Genomic DNA, 17,400 nt, shown 5'->3' on the forward strand with positions numbered 1-17,400 from the left:
TGTTTTCATTGGAGAATAGAAGGTTTAGGGGTGACTTGATAGAGGTGTATAAGATGATTAGGGGTTTAGATAGGGTTGACCGTGAGAACCTTTTTCCACGTATGGAGTCAGCTATTACAAGGGGTCATAGCTTTAAATTAAGGGGTGGTAGGTATAGGACAGGTGTTAGTGGTAGATTCTTTACTCGGATAGTCGTGAGTTCATGGAATGCCCTGGCAGTAGCAGTGGTGGACTCTCCCTCTTTATGGGCATTTAAGCGGGCATTGGATAGGCATATGGAGGATAGTGGGCTAGTGTAGGTTAGGTGGGCTTGGATCGGCGCAACATTGAGGGCCAAAGGGCCTGTACTGCGCTGTATTCTTCTATGTTCTATGTTCTATGCTATTAGGTGGTCTGTAGAAAACCCACAAAATGGTGGCTGTTCCCTTGCTGTTCCTAACTTCCACCCATACCTAAAATAAGGTTTCATTGCTTGCCCCATTAACATCACTCTGTACATATTAAGGTATGGATTTTCAGGATTATCTGAGTTCTTGTGTCAAGAATCCTGACACGATTCAACACAATCCATCACTCCTATTACCCACTGATATGTCTACTTCCTTCAGGTTTCTGCTATGAGCGGATTGACTGGTCAATCATTCACAGTGCCTGGAGTAGTTTTGATCCAAGTAGTCTAGATAAGGATGGGTTGTTTCTACTGGACATTTAACTTGAAGCTGCCTCACTCTCAACATATGAAAACTCATGAGCCTGATTCATTGACAACACAACTAGAATCTCCTCAAAAATTATAGGGTGAGCAGCATAACTCACAACAACATGGCAATCATCCTCTAACCAAAGTATGAACATGTGTACATATGGTTCACTGAAAGGTGAAATACAGAACTTCAGCCATCCTTGACCTAATCACAGTAAGGAAACAACACCTGGAGATACAAGTATGTGATCTTACGCCCAACCTCAAATTAATGCTCAGTGGTTAGCACTGCTACCTCACAGTGCCAGGGAACAGGGGTTTGATTTCAGCTTTGGGTGACTATCTGTGTGGAGTTTGCATGCTCTCCCCATGTGCGTGTGGGTTTTTCTCTGGGTGCTGATTTGATCTCCAGTCCAAAGATGTACAGGTTAAGTGGATTGGCTATGCTAAATTTCTCCATAGAGTGCAGGCTAGGTGGAGTAAATGTGGGGTTATGACAATAGGATGGATGCTGTTTGGAGTGTCGATGCAGACTCGATGGGCCAAATGGCCTATATCTGCACTGTAGGGATTCTACAATTATTCTGTGATTCTAACATTTTCCACCAGCTAAAATTCCAAATCTCAACTTTTATTGTAATTATGAAAGGCCTAGATCCTTTTAGAAAACTGGGAGGACCTACACCGGTAAATTCCTTGATAGTTTGGATACTTCATACACTTAAATGATAGATAACTCTGCCTCCAGATTATTCCTTCATTAAGTGCTGGAAAAGCACAGCAGCTCATGCAGTATCTGATGAGCAGGAGAAACTACGTTTTGGGCATAAGCCCTTCATTATGCCCGAAATGTCATTTCTCTGGCTCCTCAGATGCTGCCTGACCTGCTGTGCTTTTGCAACACCACACTCTCGACTCTGATCTTCCTCATATGCAGTCCTCAGTTTTTCCTATTCCTTCATTGAGTATACCCATTTGCTGTACAAATAAGATGTTAGCAGTCTTCCTACCCTTTTGGTAAGGTACTCTGCTTCACGTAAATCATACATTTCTTAAAACACATGAAAGCACATCTGAAGTTACCTGATAATTGTGTGCAATCCTCTAACCTGTGGTGTACTTTCAAGGACACTTAGCTTATCTGGCAGAGGTTGGCCTTGGTGGGCAGAGGCAAGGGCTGCTCTATGGAAATAAACAAAAAGTTAGCATCAGGTGAAAAATTTGACCCACAATAATATTCTTTAGTAATTGCAAAATTAAACTTTCCTACAGTAAACAATGCTGGTAGAGAACAATACAAAACATTTGTTATAAATTACTTAATTCTAAAATTTGGCAACTAGCAAAACTGGTTCTGTACTTTTAAAAAGAAACTATCCCTTCTGTTGGCACACTAGACTTTAGTAAAGCCTTTGATAAGGTCCCACATGGCAGGCTAGTCATGAAGGTTAGGTTGCATGGGATCCAGGGAGAGCTAGCTAATTGGCTAGAAGGTAGGAAGCAGAGAGTGATGGTAGAAGGTTGTTTCTCTGACTGGAGGTCTGTGACTTGTGGTGTGCCACAGAGGTCGGTGCTGGGACCTTTGTTATTTATTATTTACACAAATGATCTGGAGGTGAATGTACAAGGCACGATTATAAGTTTGTGTATGATACAAAATTAGGAGGTATCATTGATAGCGAGGAAGGTTATCAAAAATTACAGAGCGATCTTGATCACATGGGGAAGTGTGCTGACGATGGACAAATTCAATTCAATACAGATAAGTGTGAGGGGTTGCACTTTGGAAAGTCAAACCAAGGTAGGATTTATACAGTAAATGATAAGAAGCTGAGGAGTGTTGTGAAACAGAGGGATCTTGGGAGTACAAGTACATAATTTGTTGAAAGCGGCGTCTCAAGTAGACAGGGTGGTGAAGAAGGCACTTAGCATGCTGGGCTTCATCAATTGATGCATTGAATGCAAGAGTTGGGACGTTAAGTTACAGTTGTAAACGTCGTTGGTGAGGATGCACTTCAAGTATTGAGTACAGTTTGGTCTGTTATAGGAGAGACAGAGTTAAACCTCAAAGAGTGCAAACAAGATTTATGAGGATATTTCCAGGACTAGTAGGCCTGAGTTATAGGGAGAGGTTGGCCAGGATAGGACTTCATTTCATGGGACATAGGAGAATGAGGGGTGACCTTACTGAGGTGCATAAAATCATGAGGAACAGAGATAGGATGAATGCATTTAGTCAGGGACAGGGCATTGAAAATTAGAGGGCATAGGGTTAAGGTGAGAGGGGAAAGATTTAAAAAGGACCTGAGGGGCATTTTTTTCATACAGAGAGTGGTGCATTTATGGAATGAACTGCCAGAGAAAGTAGTTGAGGCAGGTAAGATAGCAACATTTAAAAGACATTTGGAGAGCTACATGGAAGGGAAACGTTTAGAGCGACATGGACCAAATGCAGGCAATTGGAACTAGCTGACGGTAAGCATGGACCAGTATGGGCTGAAGAGCTGGTTTCCATGCTGTGTTACTCTATGCCGAGAATTTCTATCTTCGATAAGATCACTAAATTTGAATTATTTCCATAATGTTCAGGAAAGGTTTTATGTCAAGCTTTTAAATTTCAATAATATCTTACATCAATTAAACTTTCAAGCGGAAAGTTATATTCTATTAACTTGACTAACAAAATAGTCAACAGGAATTGTAAAAGCTGGTGTTACAAACTGATCCTAAACTCAATTCCAAATTAGTACTGAATTAACTGGCCTCAAATAGGTCAGTGACACTAGAATTAGATACATCTGAGGTGTTGCATTTTGGAAAGGCAAATCAGGGTAGGACTAATACACTCATTGGTAAGGTCCTGGGGAGCCCTCCTCCCTACCTTTTATCTTAGCCTGTTGGACACACTTTCCTCATTCCTGAAGAAGGGCTTATGCCCGAAACGTCAATTCTCCGGTTCCCTGCCTGACCTGCTGCGCTTTTCCAGCAACACATTTCCAGCTCCTGGAGAGTGTTGCTGATCAAAGAGATTTTGGAGTGCTGGTACATAGTTCCTTGAAAATGGAGTTGAGATTGATAGGATAGTGAAAAAGGCATTTGGTATGCTTTCCTTTTTTGATCAGTGCATTGAGGAGTTGGGATGTCGTGTTGCAACTGTACAAGACATTGGTTAGGCCACTTTTGAAATGCTGTGCTCAATCCTAGTCTCCCTCCTATTGGAAGGATGTTGTGAAACTTGAAAAGGTTCAGAAAAGATTTACAAGAATGTTGCCAGGGTTGGAGGATTTGAGCTATAGGGAGAGGATGAATAGGCTGGGGCTGTTTTCTCTGGAGCATCAGAGATTGAGGGGTGACCTTATAGAGGTTTATGAAATCACACAGGGCAAGGATAGCGTAAATAGACAAAGTATCTTTCCTGGGGTATGGCAGTCCAAAATTAGAGGGCATAGGTTTAAGCTGAGTGGGGAAAGACTTAAAAGGGACCTCAGGGGCAATGTTTTCTTGCAGAGGGTGGTATGTGTGCAGAATGGCCTGACAGAGGAAGTGGGGGGGGAACTGGTACGCTTACAATATTTAAAAGGCATCTGGATGGGTATATGAATAGGAAGAGTTTAGAGAGATATGGGCCAAATGGGATCCAATTTATTGAGGATATCTGATTGGCATGGATGAGTTGGGCTGAATGGTCTGTTTCTATGCCGTACACCTCTATGACTAAGTGATCTCAATGCGATTTGGAAAACAAAGGTTTGGGGACCACTGATCAGGGTTATCTCCCTTGACCTGTTGTCTAGTAACAGCTTCTGGAAGCATTTATCTGCAGATACTAAGTAAAGAGAGAGTATTAACTCATGCATGACACTCCCTATTGTTCACTTCTGAAGTCTCACTGTCAAAGCTGATAACAAATCGTGTTGGCGATGCCTCAGATGGTGCTTTGTGCATATGGAATTGTATTCCATCAATACTTATGGGAAAGTATATGATAAGAGAAAATAGAAACTAATACTGAAATTGATTTACTACATAGATTTGCAAATTTATTATACTCAAATTTTAGGTTTTCTCATGTCAGAAACCTGACTTCTGTTTAGCTGTCAGTAGAGGGCACTATACATCTAAAACCTGTAGGGAACCTTATGCTTTTAACGTTATACTTTACACATGTAAAGTCATCCTTTTAACAGTGAAAATAATTTCATTTATAATGCTATATATTGCTAATATATTTACAGATGTTTTAAAATGGGATAACCGGGCTTTGCTTTTAAAATGAAGGAAGGTATACATATCTGACAAAGCATCCCCATCCAAAACATAAATCAGTTTTTCTCTTTTCAGATTTGGATCACATCCTTCCTGTAATAACTCCACAAAAGCTGGTATGCCATCACCAAGTCATTCTTTATTACACACTGATCCAGTTCCTCTGAGAGCTGGCTCTGCATGAACAGAGCCTCTGCCACTCCTGTTTAGATCAGTCAGCCAGGACTTCCCGATTGGAACTAAACTGTCTCTCTTGCTTACCAGAGTCTTGTGGCTGACATTGGCGTACCTGATGCTGTTTCACCCTCTGCTCCAGGTCCTGGAAGATCAAATTTAACCTGGCATGGAGTATTGTCTCTGTTCGCAACTCTGCTGGAGCTATCCCTGTAGTTGCATGGTGGGTGATCCTATAATCAAATAGGAACCAGGCAGGTTTGCTGTCTAGTGAAGCTATATAGGCTGTCCTTTAAGCCTGCCTTCAAAGTTTGGACTGCTCTTTCCGTCAGAACATTGGATGACGGATGCTATGGAGCTGTCCTTATATGCCAAATATCATTCAACTTCTGCAAATACTCAAGTTCCTGCTGGTAAACAATGGCCCGTTATCTGTGACTAAAACTTCTGTGCAGTTTTTCAATTGTGTCCCTGTGTTTGATGAATGAACTCTATGTACATCCTTTTAATGGGCGCTCACAATGACTAAGAACATTCAGCCCATGGAAGGATCTGCCCAGTTGATATGCAACTGAGTCCAGGGCTTACCTGGCCATTCCCATGAATTAGAAGAACTGCTAACAGTAATTGTTATCCTTGTTGGCACTCTGGGCACTGCCCCACCAATGCAGTTATGTTTGCATCCAATCCTGGATCCTGGCCACCAGGCATAACTTCCCACAACATCTTCATTTTGGAAGCCCTGGATGACTCTGGTGGAGTTCAACCAGTATCTGATGGCGACCCCACAGCTGAATTCAGCCTGAAGCTATGAGCGGCACAGTACTGTCCTTTGTAAGTTGCCCCAGCTGGAGTGTGCAGTCCGTTACCAATAAAAATTTACCATAAAAAAGGTAGTGGAGGATGTTTCTGACTCCAAATGTGACCTCCAACCTTTCCTTCTCAGGCATATTTACGCTCTGCATTAGCCCAAGTCCTGGATGCATACACTATTGGGCGTTCCTCCCCATTGGCCTATGAGTTAATACCACCCAAATATCGTAGAGGGAGGCATTGTGTATCAATACCAGATTTCACTTGGGATCAGAGTGTGCCTACACCTCAAAGGACGATAAGTGTTTTTTCACTTAAAGGTGCAAGCTACAGCTTGGGGTTGTGACCATTTCCAAGACAGATCCTTTTTTAAGAGTTGATGCAAAGGTGCCAGAATGGAGCCAAGGTTGTGAACCTGCTGTAATAATTCACCAACCCAAAGGAAGTCAGAGGTTCCAGTACAGACATGGAAGCCAGGCCACCTTTGATTGACCTCATTTTATTTTCCTATGGGTGTAAATTGGTCATCAACTCTCACCCTAGTAGGTCACTTGGAATGCTTAGAATACACATTCACCGCTTCTAACGCACACTTGGTGGAACACCTGAGGATTATGTCGAAGTTCTCTAAATGCTCCTATTGGTCTTCCCTGTTAGTAGCATGTCATCTAGATAAATGGCAACCTGATGTAGACCTTGTAAAATGTTCTCCATTGCCTGCTGAAAAATTGCACAGGCTGAGGGTACCCCAAATGGCAGTCTCATATATTGGTACAAACTCTTATGAGAAGCAATTATAGCATATTTCTGGGAGTCTTCATATAACTGTAACTGCAAGTACGCATGGCTCACACTCAGCTTCATGAAGGGCAACCCTCCTGCCAGCTTTGCGTACGAATCCTCAATGAGAGGGATTGGGTATTTATCCAGCTGGGAAAAGAGGTTTATTGTTTGTTTAAGCTCTTCATAAAGGCAAACCGACCGGTCAGGCTTCACAAACGGTACACCCTTTGCTGTCCATGCTGCAAAATGGACCGGTTTGATGACTCCCTTGCTTTCCAGTCATAGAGGCATAGAGATGTACAGCATGAAAACAGACCCTTCGGACAACCCGTCCATGCCAACCAGATATCCCAACCCAATCTAGTCCCACCTGCCAGCACCTGGCCAATATCCCTCCAAACCCTTCCTATTCATATAACCATCCAGATGCTTCTGAAATGTTGCAATTGTACCAGCCTCCACCACTTCCTCTGGCAGCTCATTCCATACACGTACCACCTTCTATGTGAAAACGTTGCCCCTTAGGTCTCTTTTATATATTTTCCCTCTCACCCTAAACCTATGCCCTCTAGTTCTGCACCTCCCCGACCCCAGAAAAAAGACTTTGCCTATTTACTCTATCCATGCCCCTCACAATTTTGCAAACCTCTATAAGGTCACCTCTCAGCCTCCGACGCTCCAGGGAAAACAGCCCCAGCCTGTTCAGCCTCTCCCTATAGCTCAAATCCTCCAACCCTGGCAACATCCTTGTAAATCTTTTCTGAACCCTTCCAAGTTTCACAACATCTTTCCGATAGGAAGGAGACCAGAATTGCACGCAATATTCCAACAGTGATCATACCAATGTCCTGTATAGCCGCAATATGACCTCCCAACTCCTGTACTCAATACTGTGACCAATAAAGGAAAGCATACCAAACGCCTTCTTCACTATCCTATCTACCTGCGACTCCACTTTCAAGGAGCTATGAACCTGCACTCCAAGGTCTCTGTTCAGCAACACTCCCTAGGACCTTACCATTAAGTGTATGAGACCGATACCCAGCATGAGCAAAACCAATGTAGTGTACCAAATCCCAAGCAAAGACTGCACAAATCACTACATAGGACAAACAGGAAGACAGCCAACGATCCGCATCCATGAACACCAACTAGCCACGAACGACATGACCAGCTATCCTTAGTAGCTACACACTGAGATGACAAGCAACATGAGTTCGACTGGGGCAACACTATTATTATAGGACAAGCCAAACAGAGAACAACCAGAGAAGTCTAGAGGCATGGCACTCATCCACAGATTCAATCAATAAGCACCTCGAGCTGGACCCAAGATACCGGCCACTGCAGCGGACAGCTGGAACTGACAATCGGAAGTGGCAGATACAAATCACTATAAATGCCAGAAGAAACATCACAGAAGCGCTTCATAGGAGGCTCCCAAGCACTGAGGATGTTACCTAGACAGGGGACGAAACGTCTGCAACACAAATTCCCAGCTCGGCGAACAGAACAACAACGAGCACCCGAGCTACAAATCTTCTCGCAAACTTTGTATGAGACCTGCTATGATTTGCTTTCCCAAAATGCAGCACCTCGCATTTATCTGAATTAAACTCCTCTGTCACTTCTCAGCCCATTGGCCCATCTGATCAAGATCCTGTTGTAATCTGAGGCAACATTCTTCGCTGTCCACTACACCTCCAATTTTGGTGTCATCTGCACACTTACTAACGGTACCTCTTATGCTCACATCCAAATCATTTATGTAAATGCCAAAAAGTAGAGGACCCAGCACCGATCCTTGTGACACTCCACTGGTCACAGACCTCCAGTCTGAAAAACAACCCTCCACCACCACCCTCTGTCTTCTACCTTTGAGCCAGTTCTGTATCCAAATGGCTAGTTCTCCATGTATACCATGAGATCTAACCTTGCTAATCAGTCTCCCATGGGGAACCTTGTCGAATGCCTTACTGGAGTCCATATAGATCACACCTACCGCTCTGTCCTCATCAATCCTCTTTGTTATTTCCTCAAAAAACTCAATCAAGTTTGAGAGACATGATTTCCCACGCATAAAGCCATGTTGACCATCCCTAATCAACTTGCCCACCACCGACATCAGGCTCACTGGCCTATATTTCTCTGGCTTGTCCTTACCACCCTTCTTAAACAGTGGAACCACGTTAGCCAACCTCCAGTCTTCCGGCACCTCACCTGTGACTATCGATGATACAAATCGATCTGTTAAGATTCACAGCCAACAGCATTTATGACACAAATAATCCGCAGTAACCCTTAAAATCTCTTTAAACTCCCATATCTGACAAGAAGTACATATCACTCTACTAAAGGCCATTTTTGCTCCTTCACAATCTACAGACCCAGAAAATAACATTGTCTTATTCCTCTACAAACACTGCCCCAGGTTAAATTAATGGTTATGGCTTATATTTTAAGTTTAATCAAGAGACATATCTCCAAAAACAATTAACCAAGAAAGAACCCACTCTACTCAGTACTGCAGATTCTCTGTAGGCCACACTTAAAACAAAGATTAACTTATCTGATTCTGTGATTTGAATTTCGCCCAACAGTTCCTCCAAGATCAGTTGAGAATTTCACTGTTCATTAATTTTCTTAGATGCACTCCAATGTCCAACAATACATGAATTCAAACAGCAAAGGCAGTAACTGTGCAGGTTCTCTCTCTTGCAATGACCTCATCATGTGCTTCCTTTGTCTGTTCTTCTCCCTTTTAAAACTGCTGTTGTTTTGACTATTTTTTCCAAAGTTCCAAAGCAATGCAACAGCATATGAAGCAGTAATTGCTGCTCCTGGAATTCGAGGAAATCACCTCCAGCACCTAAAATACCTCAATAAAGGAGCAGCTGTTACAGCCAGAAATTTTTCCTGTCCTCCATCTTGGATTACCCAGAACAGTCCTTTGATTGGTGTCTCTCCTTTTGCCCATAAGGTAAATGACACTGGACAGACCTGGCAGAATCATGGATTGCTTTCTGGTCAACATGCAAGATGGCCTTTACTCCTTTGGTAGTCTCAAAACCTTACTGAAAAACTTATGGGTATTTAATTAGGACTTCACACAGGCAGCCATTTTCTAATCGAAAAGTGTTGATTCAATCTAGGTGAATCTTCCTCAACAAATTACACCCTATCAAGCTTGGGCTTGATTTTACTGTAATCAATAGTAACTAAATCAACTGCTTCTCATAAAAGACCAGAACCTAATTTGTACACTTAGTGTGTAAAGGTTCCTTGGTATAGGGTCTCAGTCTAGCCAAGATCTTGCACAAACTTAAGGATTAGACTCCAGGGCGAATTTTGTTAAAGAATAGTTCTGTGATTACTGAATATTGACTTCCATTAGAATTTGGTGACCATTTAACCAGATGTTTATTTTGATTGCTTAGCAACATTCAAATTAGAACCAGCATTCCAAACGAGTGCACTCCCCTGGTTGCTGGCCTCCTCTTACTCAATTTAGGACAAGAATCCCTACAGTGTGGAAACAGGCCCTTTGGGCCAACAGGTCCATACCGATCCTCCGAAAAGTAACCCACCCAGACCCATACCCCCTACCCTATATTTACCCCGGACGAATGCATATAACCTACACATCCCAGAATACATTGGGCAATTTAGCATGACCAATTCACTTAACCTGCACATCTTTGGACTGTGGAAGAAACCGTAGCACCTGGAGGAAATCCACACATGCACGGGGAGAATGCGCAAACTGCACACAGCCAGTCTCCAGAGGCTGGAATTGAACCTGGGTCACTGATGCTGTGAGGCAGCAGAGCTAACTACTGAGTCACCGTGCCACCCCAAAGTGGGACTCCTTTGCTCTCTCAAGTCTGCACTCAGGCAGCAACTAAAAAGGCTTGCCAACCTGGATCCTGAAGAAATTTTTTAACAGTTTGAATGAAACTTGGCTTTGTTTTGGGGTTTTGCTGTGGGATGACTTAAAGTCCCTCAGGATATGTGCCGAGTGAGGCAATGCAATTGCCTTTATTCAAGTGCTGTTCCTCAAGCTCAACAGGAATGGAGAACATGTCCACTTCCATTGGAATACCCTGCAAATCAGGTGCACTTGCTGCATTTCCCAAAGATAAAGCTAGTTGCAGTGTCTGTTTGAAGTCCAGTTGGGCTTCAGCTAGTAGTCGCTTTTGCATGGTTACATCATTAATCCCACTCACTTCCCAACTGAAAACATTCCAGAGGCCAATATTCCATCACCAAGTCACCCTTTATTTATACGTAGAAAACCCTTGACACTAATCCAGTTTCTGCAGAGCCAGCTCTCAGAGTGAACAAAACCTCTGACACTTCCATGTATACCTGCCAGCCAGGGTTCCCTGATTTGACCAGATTAACAGTCCCAATCAGGGAACTCATACTCTATGAGGTCCACCTGGCTGACATCGTTACAATCACTACACTTTCCTTTCAATAAAATTTTGTAGATCCAAATGCAAGTAATTCACAGATCTCACTAACTCATTCAGTAGCTGCTCTCTTTTTGCCACAAACTATATTGCTGCTGCCCAATTCACAGTAAATACAAGGTCCTACGCAATTTCAGAGTCACCTCTTTGCATGATGCCAATCCTGACCTGCTTTCTTACCAGCCACACATCCATGCCCATTCCGCAATCCTATGATCCCTAGACTAGGTTCACCCTCACCCACAACCTTTTCCCTTTGAATCTCTGTTTTTCTCATTCATATTCATGCTCACATTCACTTACATCAGAAACCAGTTAATCCTGCTTTTGTAACTCCCAGATGGGAAAATCTTTGCAGCAAGTATAGGGAGAAGGGTTTGTATTTGTGACAGAAGTTATTGAAGTAAACAGGACCATATGACAGGAGAGGGCGTGGTGGGGCTACTAGAATGAGATTTAAAAGAGTAACATTCTGTCACGCTGCTTGCAACAATGCTCAGAAGGATACTGTTCTATTCTGGGAGTCTCCTAGGCAACCAAGACGACTGACAACCATAATTCCACATTATCCCTGTCATTTTTGAGTTTCATTAACTTGCATCACTATTCACCACACATTCCTCACCTACTACCTCTAATTTAAAATGATTCCTTTCTCTCTTCCCAACTACAAGCTGCAAGGCTTCATTCACCTAAAATTAACTCTCAAAAATTACTTCATTACATCTCATTAAGGACCATTTCACCTGAATGATCCTCTTTTAAACTGATTTCTTTAATTAAGCTTTTGGTCATTCCAAATCTCTTTTTTTGGCTAGGTGCATGACTGTTTTTCCTTTATGCATTTGATATGCCTTCTGATATTTTTCTATGCTAAAGGTAGATTTTACAATAAATTGGTTTGTGGGAATGGACGAAATACACTTGTTTGAATTTCTTTTTTAATACAGTTTCAAGCTGGATGCTTTTTGTAAATAATTTCAACAAGCATTAATTGTTGCTTTGATACATAAGGTTTATACAGTTAATTAGCTACAGATAATTGCATTCTATAGAAAATATTGCATAATTATGAGAATTAAAAGCCACATGTGGAGTTGACTGCCCCCTGTGTCATAAACCTTGAGTAATATGCATATTTCAAATTCTAATTTGTTTCTCTGTTGGATGACAGTCTGAGATGCGATATCTCACTAAAATGAATTGGGAAAGATATGCATGGAACTGTGCAAGATAGCAATTATTTTATTTCTCAAGTGTAATAAAAGCATCTTTAAACTAAATTCTTCAACTGTACGTTAAATAAATGGGTTTTGTTTGAACAAGAGATATTTACAGTTGGGCCTTAATTCATTTTTCTGAATTCCAAACTTTTTAAAATAATCTATCAGGCATTAAAACTACAGAAGGACAAATGTCAAAAGATAGTGCCAATAAATAATGCTCCTGAGGAGCAAAGAGCTACTGGAAAACGTTTTAAAGATATGTGATGTGATATGGTAGCTCAAGTGGTTAGCACTGCTGCCTCACAATGGCAGGGACCTGGGTTCAACCTTGGGTAATTGTCTGTGCGGAGTTTACACATTCTCCTCATGTTTGTGTCGGTTTCCTCCAGATACTCCTAATTCCTTCGACAGTTCAAAGATGTGCAGGTATGGTGCATTGGCAATGCTAAATTGCTTTTAAGTGCCCAGGTACATGTAGGTTAGTTGGATTAGCCATGGGAATGCAGGATTACAGGGATGGGCTGGGTCAGGGTAGGATGCTGTTCAGAAGGTCTGTATGGACCTGATGGACCGAATGACCTGCTTTTACTCTGTAGGGAATCTATGAAACATAAGAGCTAAATTGGTGTATTCAGCAGGTTTGGCATCAGTATCCTCATACATCCCTCACAATTCCAACCAAGTCACTCATGATTTCCCAAAGCAATTTTCAATGGCCTGCATCATTCCACTCCCAAAAAGGGTACCCTTTCTAACCACTCCTCTATGTGTATCCTTCCTCTTCATCTCCAAAGTTCTTGGAAAAACCACTGCATATCAGTTTCCTGTACAGTCTCCCAGAAATGCAATTAAACTCACTCTATCAGTTAACCCCAGCCCAAACTACCTTACATGATATCCCTTTGAATTCAATGAAACATCTCCACAACCTTCAATGAGCTGATTATACTATTCCCTTTTACTACCTCTCCTACAAGTCAGATTGCTATTGCTTGGTTCCCATTTTACATGTCCCATTACAAATAACAATCTCCATACAGTCATACAGTACAGAAACTGACCTTGCTGTCCAACCAGTACATGCCAAATTTAATCCCAAACTAAACTAATCCCATCTGTCTGCTCCTGATCCATATTCCTTTAAACTTTTCCTATTCATGTAGTTATCCAAATGTCTTTTAAATATTGCAATTGTACCCACATTCACCACTTCCTCTGGAAATTCACTCCACATGCGAATCCCTCATGTCTTTTTAAAATGTCTCTCCTCCCACCTTAAAAATGTGCCCTCTCGTCTTGAAATCCCCCATCCTAGGGAAAAGATAATTACCAACTCTATCTACATCCCTCCTTATTTTATAAACTTCTGTCAGGTTGCTTCTCAACCTCCTATGCTGCAGTGAAAGAAGTCCCAGCCTATGCAGCCTTTCGGATGCATCCTTATTTACATGCTACTCCTTTGAACATTATCTGTTGACATAGCAAATACTGATACAAATACATCCATATATATACTGATGTAATTAAGCTGCCCTTTTCCAGACCTGCTCTCATTCTATGAATGCCTCCGTGCAAGTTGTCTTTTGACATTTTCGTGGGACTTTCTCTTTGATATTCCCAAGTACTAATTTCTAAAGTTACCCTAGTTTAACTACTAACAGCACATTGTTCAACAAAATGGAAACATAATAATTTCTCATTATTTCACATATAGTTAAACAAATGTAAATAAAGGAACTTCATGCAACCTACAAATGATAAACTAGGGCTCATTTCTCATCAGCAATTGAAATCAAAGAACAGTTCTCTAATTTGCTGAGTAGGCCATTTCAGTAATAATCAATATATTTATACTGCATTTTTCTAAATTAAGAAAGCACAATGATAATCATTTCAATTTTAAAACAAGAAATACAGAATACCTTCAAAAGTCAGTGCACAATCAGAATACCAAACCTTTTTGTTCACTAGATTCTTAATATTCAAGACACACTGAACTTATTAAAACTACTTGTGAGGAATGCCAAAATAAGAAACAACTTAAGATGCAAAGAAGCCAACAGCAAGAAAAATAAAATTAACCGAAAATTAATATTTAAGGGTTGAAGACAAAACTCAAAATACACAAGTTGTCCTCACATATCCCAGCGAAGTTTCCTCTGTTCAGTTCAGAATTATTCAATGCGAGACAATTGATGAAATAGTCATGGACAGAAAGAGAAGATATCCAGATTAGCTGCTAGCACAAAGAAAAGCACATATGTACCGTGAAAGCAATAGGGAGTTGACCAAAATTCATTTTAAAACTATAGATTTCTGAAAAGAGAAAAAAGATAACTTTCTGATAACAGCCCATTGAATTAACTTCTGTAAACAATTCAGAAGCAACATCACCACGCACTGGGGAGGTGGCTCCCACCCCCATAAATCAATTTCAGAAAATCTCAAATCCTTTAAGATGCAAATGCCTCCATGTATAATTTTTCTTCACCAACTGCTATCCTTGTAAACCACACCAAAAATGTTATTGTAGGTTCTCATCAGAGTATTTTATACAGTTCTTCATCAAATATAGAAGTGATTAAAAATAGTTACTTCACAATTAAGTTTTAAAAATAATTGGTGCTGAATGTGGCTAATATATATAAGACTGAATTTACTCCCCACTTCCAATATTCTATAGGGGGAAAGAATATAAAATATCACATTTAAATGATTTTTGGACACAACCCGAGTGCTAGTTACTTACATGGTATTTTGTGATTTCATTGGGTGCCACTTATAAATTATGTATATTTTACTTGAACACAAATACAAACTAAATTGTTCATAATTGATGTTGGAGGAAGACAGGGTTCTTTCTGCACCAAAGAATAAATCCATTGGCAAAAACACATTTAAATGTTTTATATATTTCTTATATTTCATACCTTACAGTGATTTCATGCTGTGGTGATTACAGTAAATTCGTTCAGGATTTATCAAGTATTTCATTACCACATTCATCGACATAACTTCAGAAAATTTTCAGTTATGTTTAATAAAAACTGATTTACTTGAAAGCAAAACAGATTCACTACTCAGAAGATCAAATTTAATGCATTTGTAGTTACTTTGTGCAGAATACAGCATATTTTTGAGGTTCACAACAAAAGCAATTAATCAAATTTTCTTGTGGCTGAAAAGGTACCATTTAAATAACCAGCTTCTGTAATTGGTTCTCTGCATTTAACTATCTTGGCACATTATTAAAAAAAGAAGAAGGAGATATTTGAAACAAAGACAGACTGAGGCACATTAAAGCTCTACTCAGATGAGACTTTACTATGTTTTGAAAGGCCATCAGTAGTGCCAATGACTTCATCATGTTCCTTCTCCTTTTTTCGGGCTCAAAACATCACTCTTTTTGTCATACCTTACAGTGATTTCACGCTGTGGTGATTACAGTAAATCGGTTCAGGATTTATCAAGTATTTCATTACCACACATGGGAGGAAAGAAATAAAAATGAAAGTCATTCTCATTTGCGAGATCATTCAATATCAAGCTGCAACTGTTCAAGTACAAAAAAGCAATCTGTGCGCATTTTGCCATGAATAAAACTCATCACGTTTTAAAAAAAAATAGACATTATGCAGAAAGCTGCTCCTAAAATATTCCATTATATATCATCTCAAGTTCATTTGACTGGTATCTGAATATAAACATTAAAATAAATGTTTTCACTGTTATGCATATTGTAATATTACCTGTGGTTATTAGTTTTAATTCTGTTTTTTGGTAATTAGCATTATATATTTTTACTAACAGCCTCTACACAATAGATAAAAATGCAAAAACTGCATGTAGAATTCACTGATCAAAGGTTTCAAATATACCAATTGTCATCTTGATCAAGAAGAAACCATAAAAAGAAAATGCTGAGTAATATCAATTATCTGTTGGATATTTATTCTTAGAAGAATGCATCCATAACATAATAAAGAGTACTCGTAACAGATTGGATTCCTTTAAGGTATTTTTGGTGGCTATGTATAGCACAAAGGATACTGTCACACTGATTGTGCTATTTGCTAACTGCCAGTAGTTAGAAATGGAAAAAAAAACACACAAACAAAATGGCATCCTGACAAGATTTGAGAGAATGGCAGGGTGATAGAAAATAAGTATTCTTCTTGTATTGCACTAAATGAAGATGATCCTATAAGCCTAGATTTATCTTTCTTAATACAGCCTTCTTCACATTGCTGCAGACAGTCTCAAGTAGTACTTACAGATTACAGAGGATGATCTTGAATGGATTCTTAGTAATTACTTGCATTTGTATCTTTTAATGTTTAAAAAAATGTCCCAAACTGCTTCATAAAATTGCATGTAACACCAGGCAGAAAAGTTATGAAAATAGGTGAAGGCAAAAGATTTAATTTTGCAGGAGGCTTTTAAAAAGATGAGAAAGAATTATAAGGCAACATTTGATGTGATTCCAGAATGTAGGAAAAAATGGTAGAATGTTTTGCAACCAAATGTGATGTGTACAAATAAAGGAGAAAACATGAGCATTATTGGTGTGTGTAGGACTAAGCACTTTGATAATAGAAAGGACAGGAAAAGCACAGCATGTCAGGCAGTATCCGAGGAGCAGGAGAAGCGATGTTTCAGCATCCCGGCCTACAAGCCTCATTCCTGATAAAGGGCTTATGCACAAAACGTTGATTCTCCTGCTCCTCAGATGCTGCCTGACTAGCTGTGCTTTTCCAGCACCACACTCTCAACTCTAATCTCCAGCATCTGCAGTCCTCATGTTCTCTGATACAAAGGACATGGGAGTTCAATTCAGGATCAGCAGATTCAATTGGGGTTGGGGGTGGCGAAGGTATGTGGGGAGAGGGTGGGGAAAACACAGAGAGAAAAAGAGTGAGAGGAAAAGAGACAGATGCAACGTGAAAGGGGAGAGAGGAAA

The 17,400-nt window shown here is 40.4% G+C and overlaps 2 protein-coding genes across 2 annotated transcripts in view; one reads left to right on the top strand and one right to left on the bottom strand.

The window, feature by feature from the left end:
* The window catches only part of LOC122548618 (uridine-cytidine kinase-like 1), a 21,883-nt gene extending 21,171 nt beyond the window's left edge, over positions 1-712 (top strand). The window contains exon 3 of the mRNA XM_043687450.1: positions 609-712. Coding sequence (XP_043543385.1) covers positions 609-712 — 104 coding nt within the window. The remainder of the gene's footprint in view (positions 1-608) is intronic.
* A 919-nt stretch (positions 713-1,631) lies between these two features.
* LOC122548623 (uridine-cytidine kinase-like 1) overlaps positions 1,632-17,400 on the bottom strand; it is a 120,334-nt gene continuing 104,565 nt past the window's right edge. The window contains exons 8-9 of the mRNA XM_043687456.1: positions 15,856-15,872; positions 1,632-1,885 (exon numbers count right to left, since the gene is read on the bottom strand). Of these exons, the coding sequence (XP_043543391.1) occupies positions 1,783-1,885; positions 15,856-15,872 (120 nt within the window). The 3' untranslated portion in view covers positions 1,632-1,782. The remainder of the gene's footprint in view (positions 1,886-15,855; positions 15,873-17,400) is intronic.

This window comes from Chiloscyllium plagiosum, chromosome 3 (assembly GCF_004010195.1).
Source record: "Chiloscyllium plagiosum isolate BGI_BamShark_2017 chromosome 3, ASM401019v2, whole genome shotgun sequence".
In the NCBI taxonomy this organism is placed as follows: Eukaryota; Metazoa; Chordata; class Chondrichthyes; order Orectolobiformes; family Hemiscylliidae; genus Chiloscyllium; species Chiloscyllium plagiosum.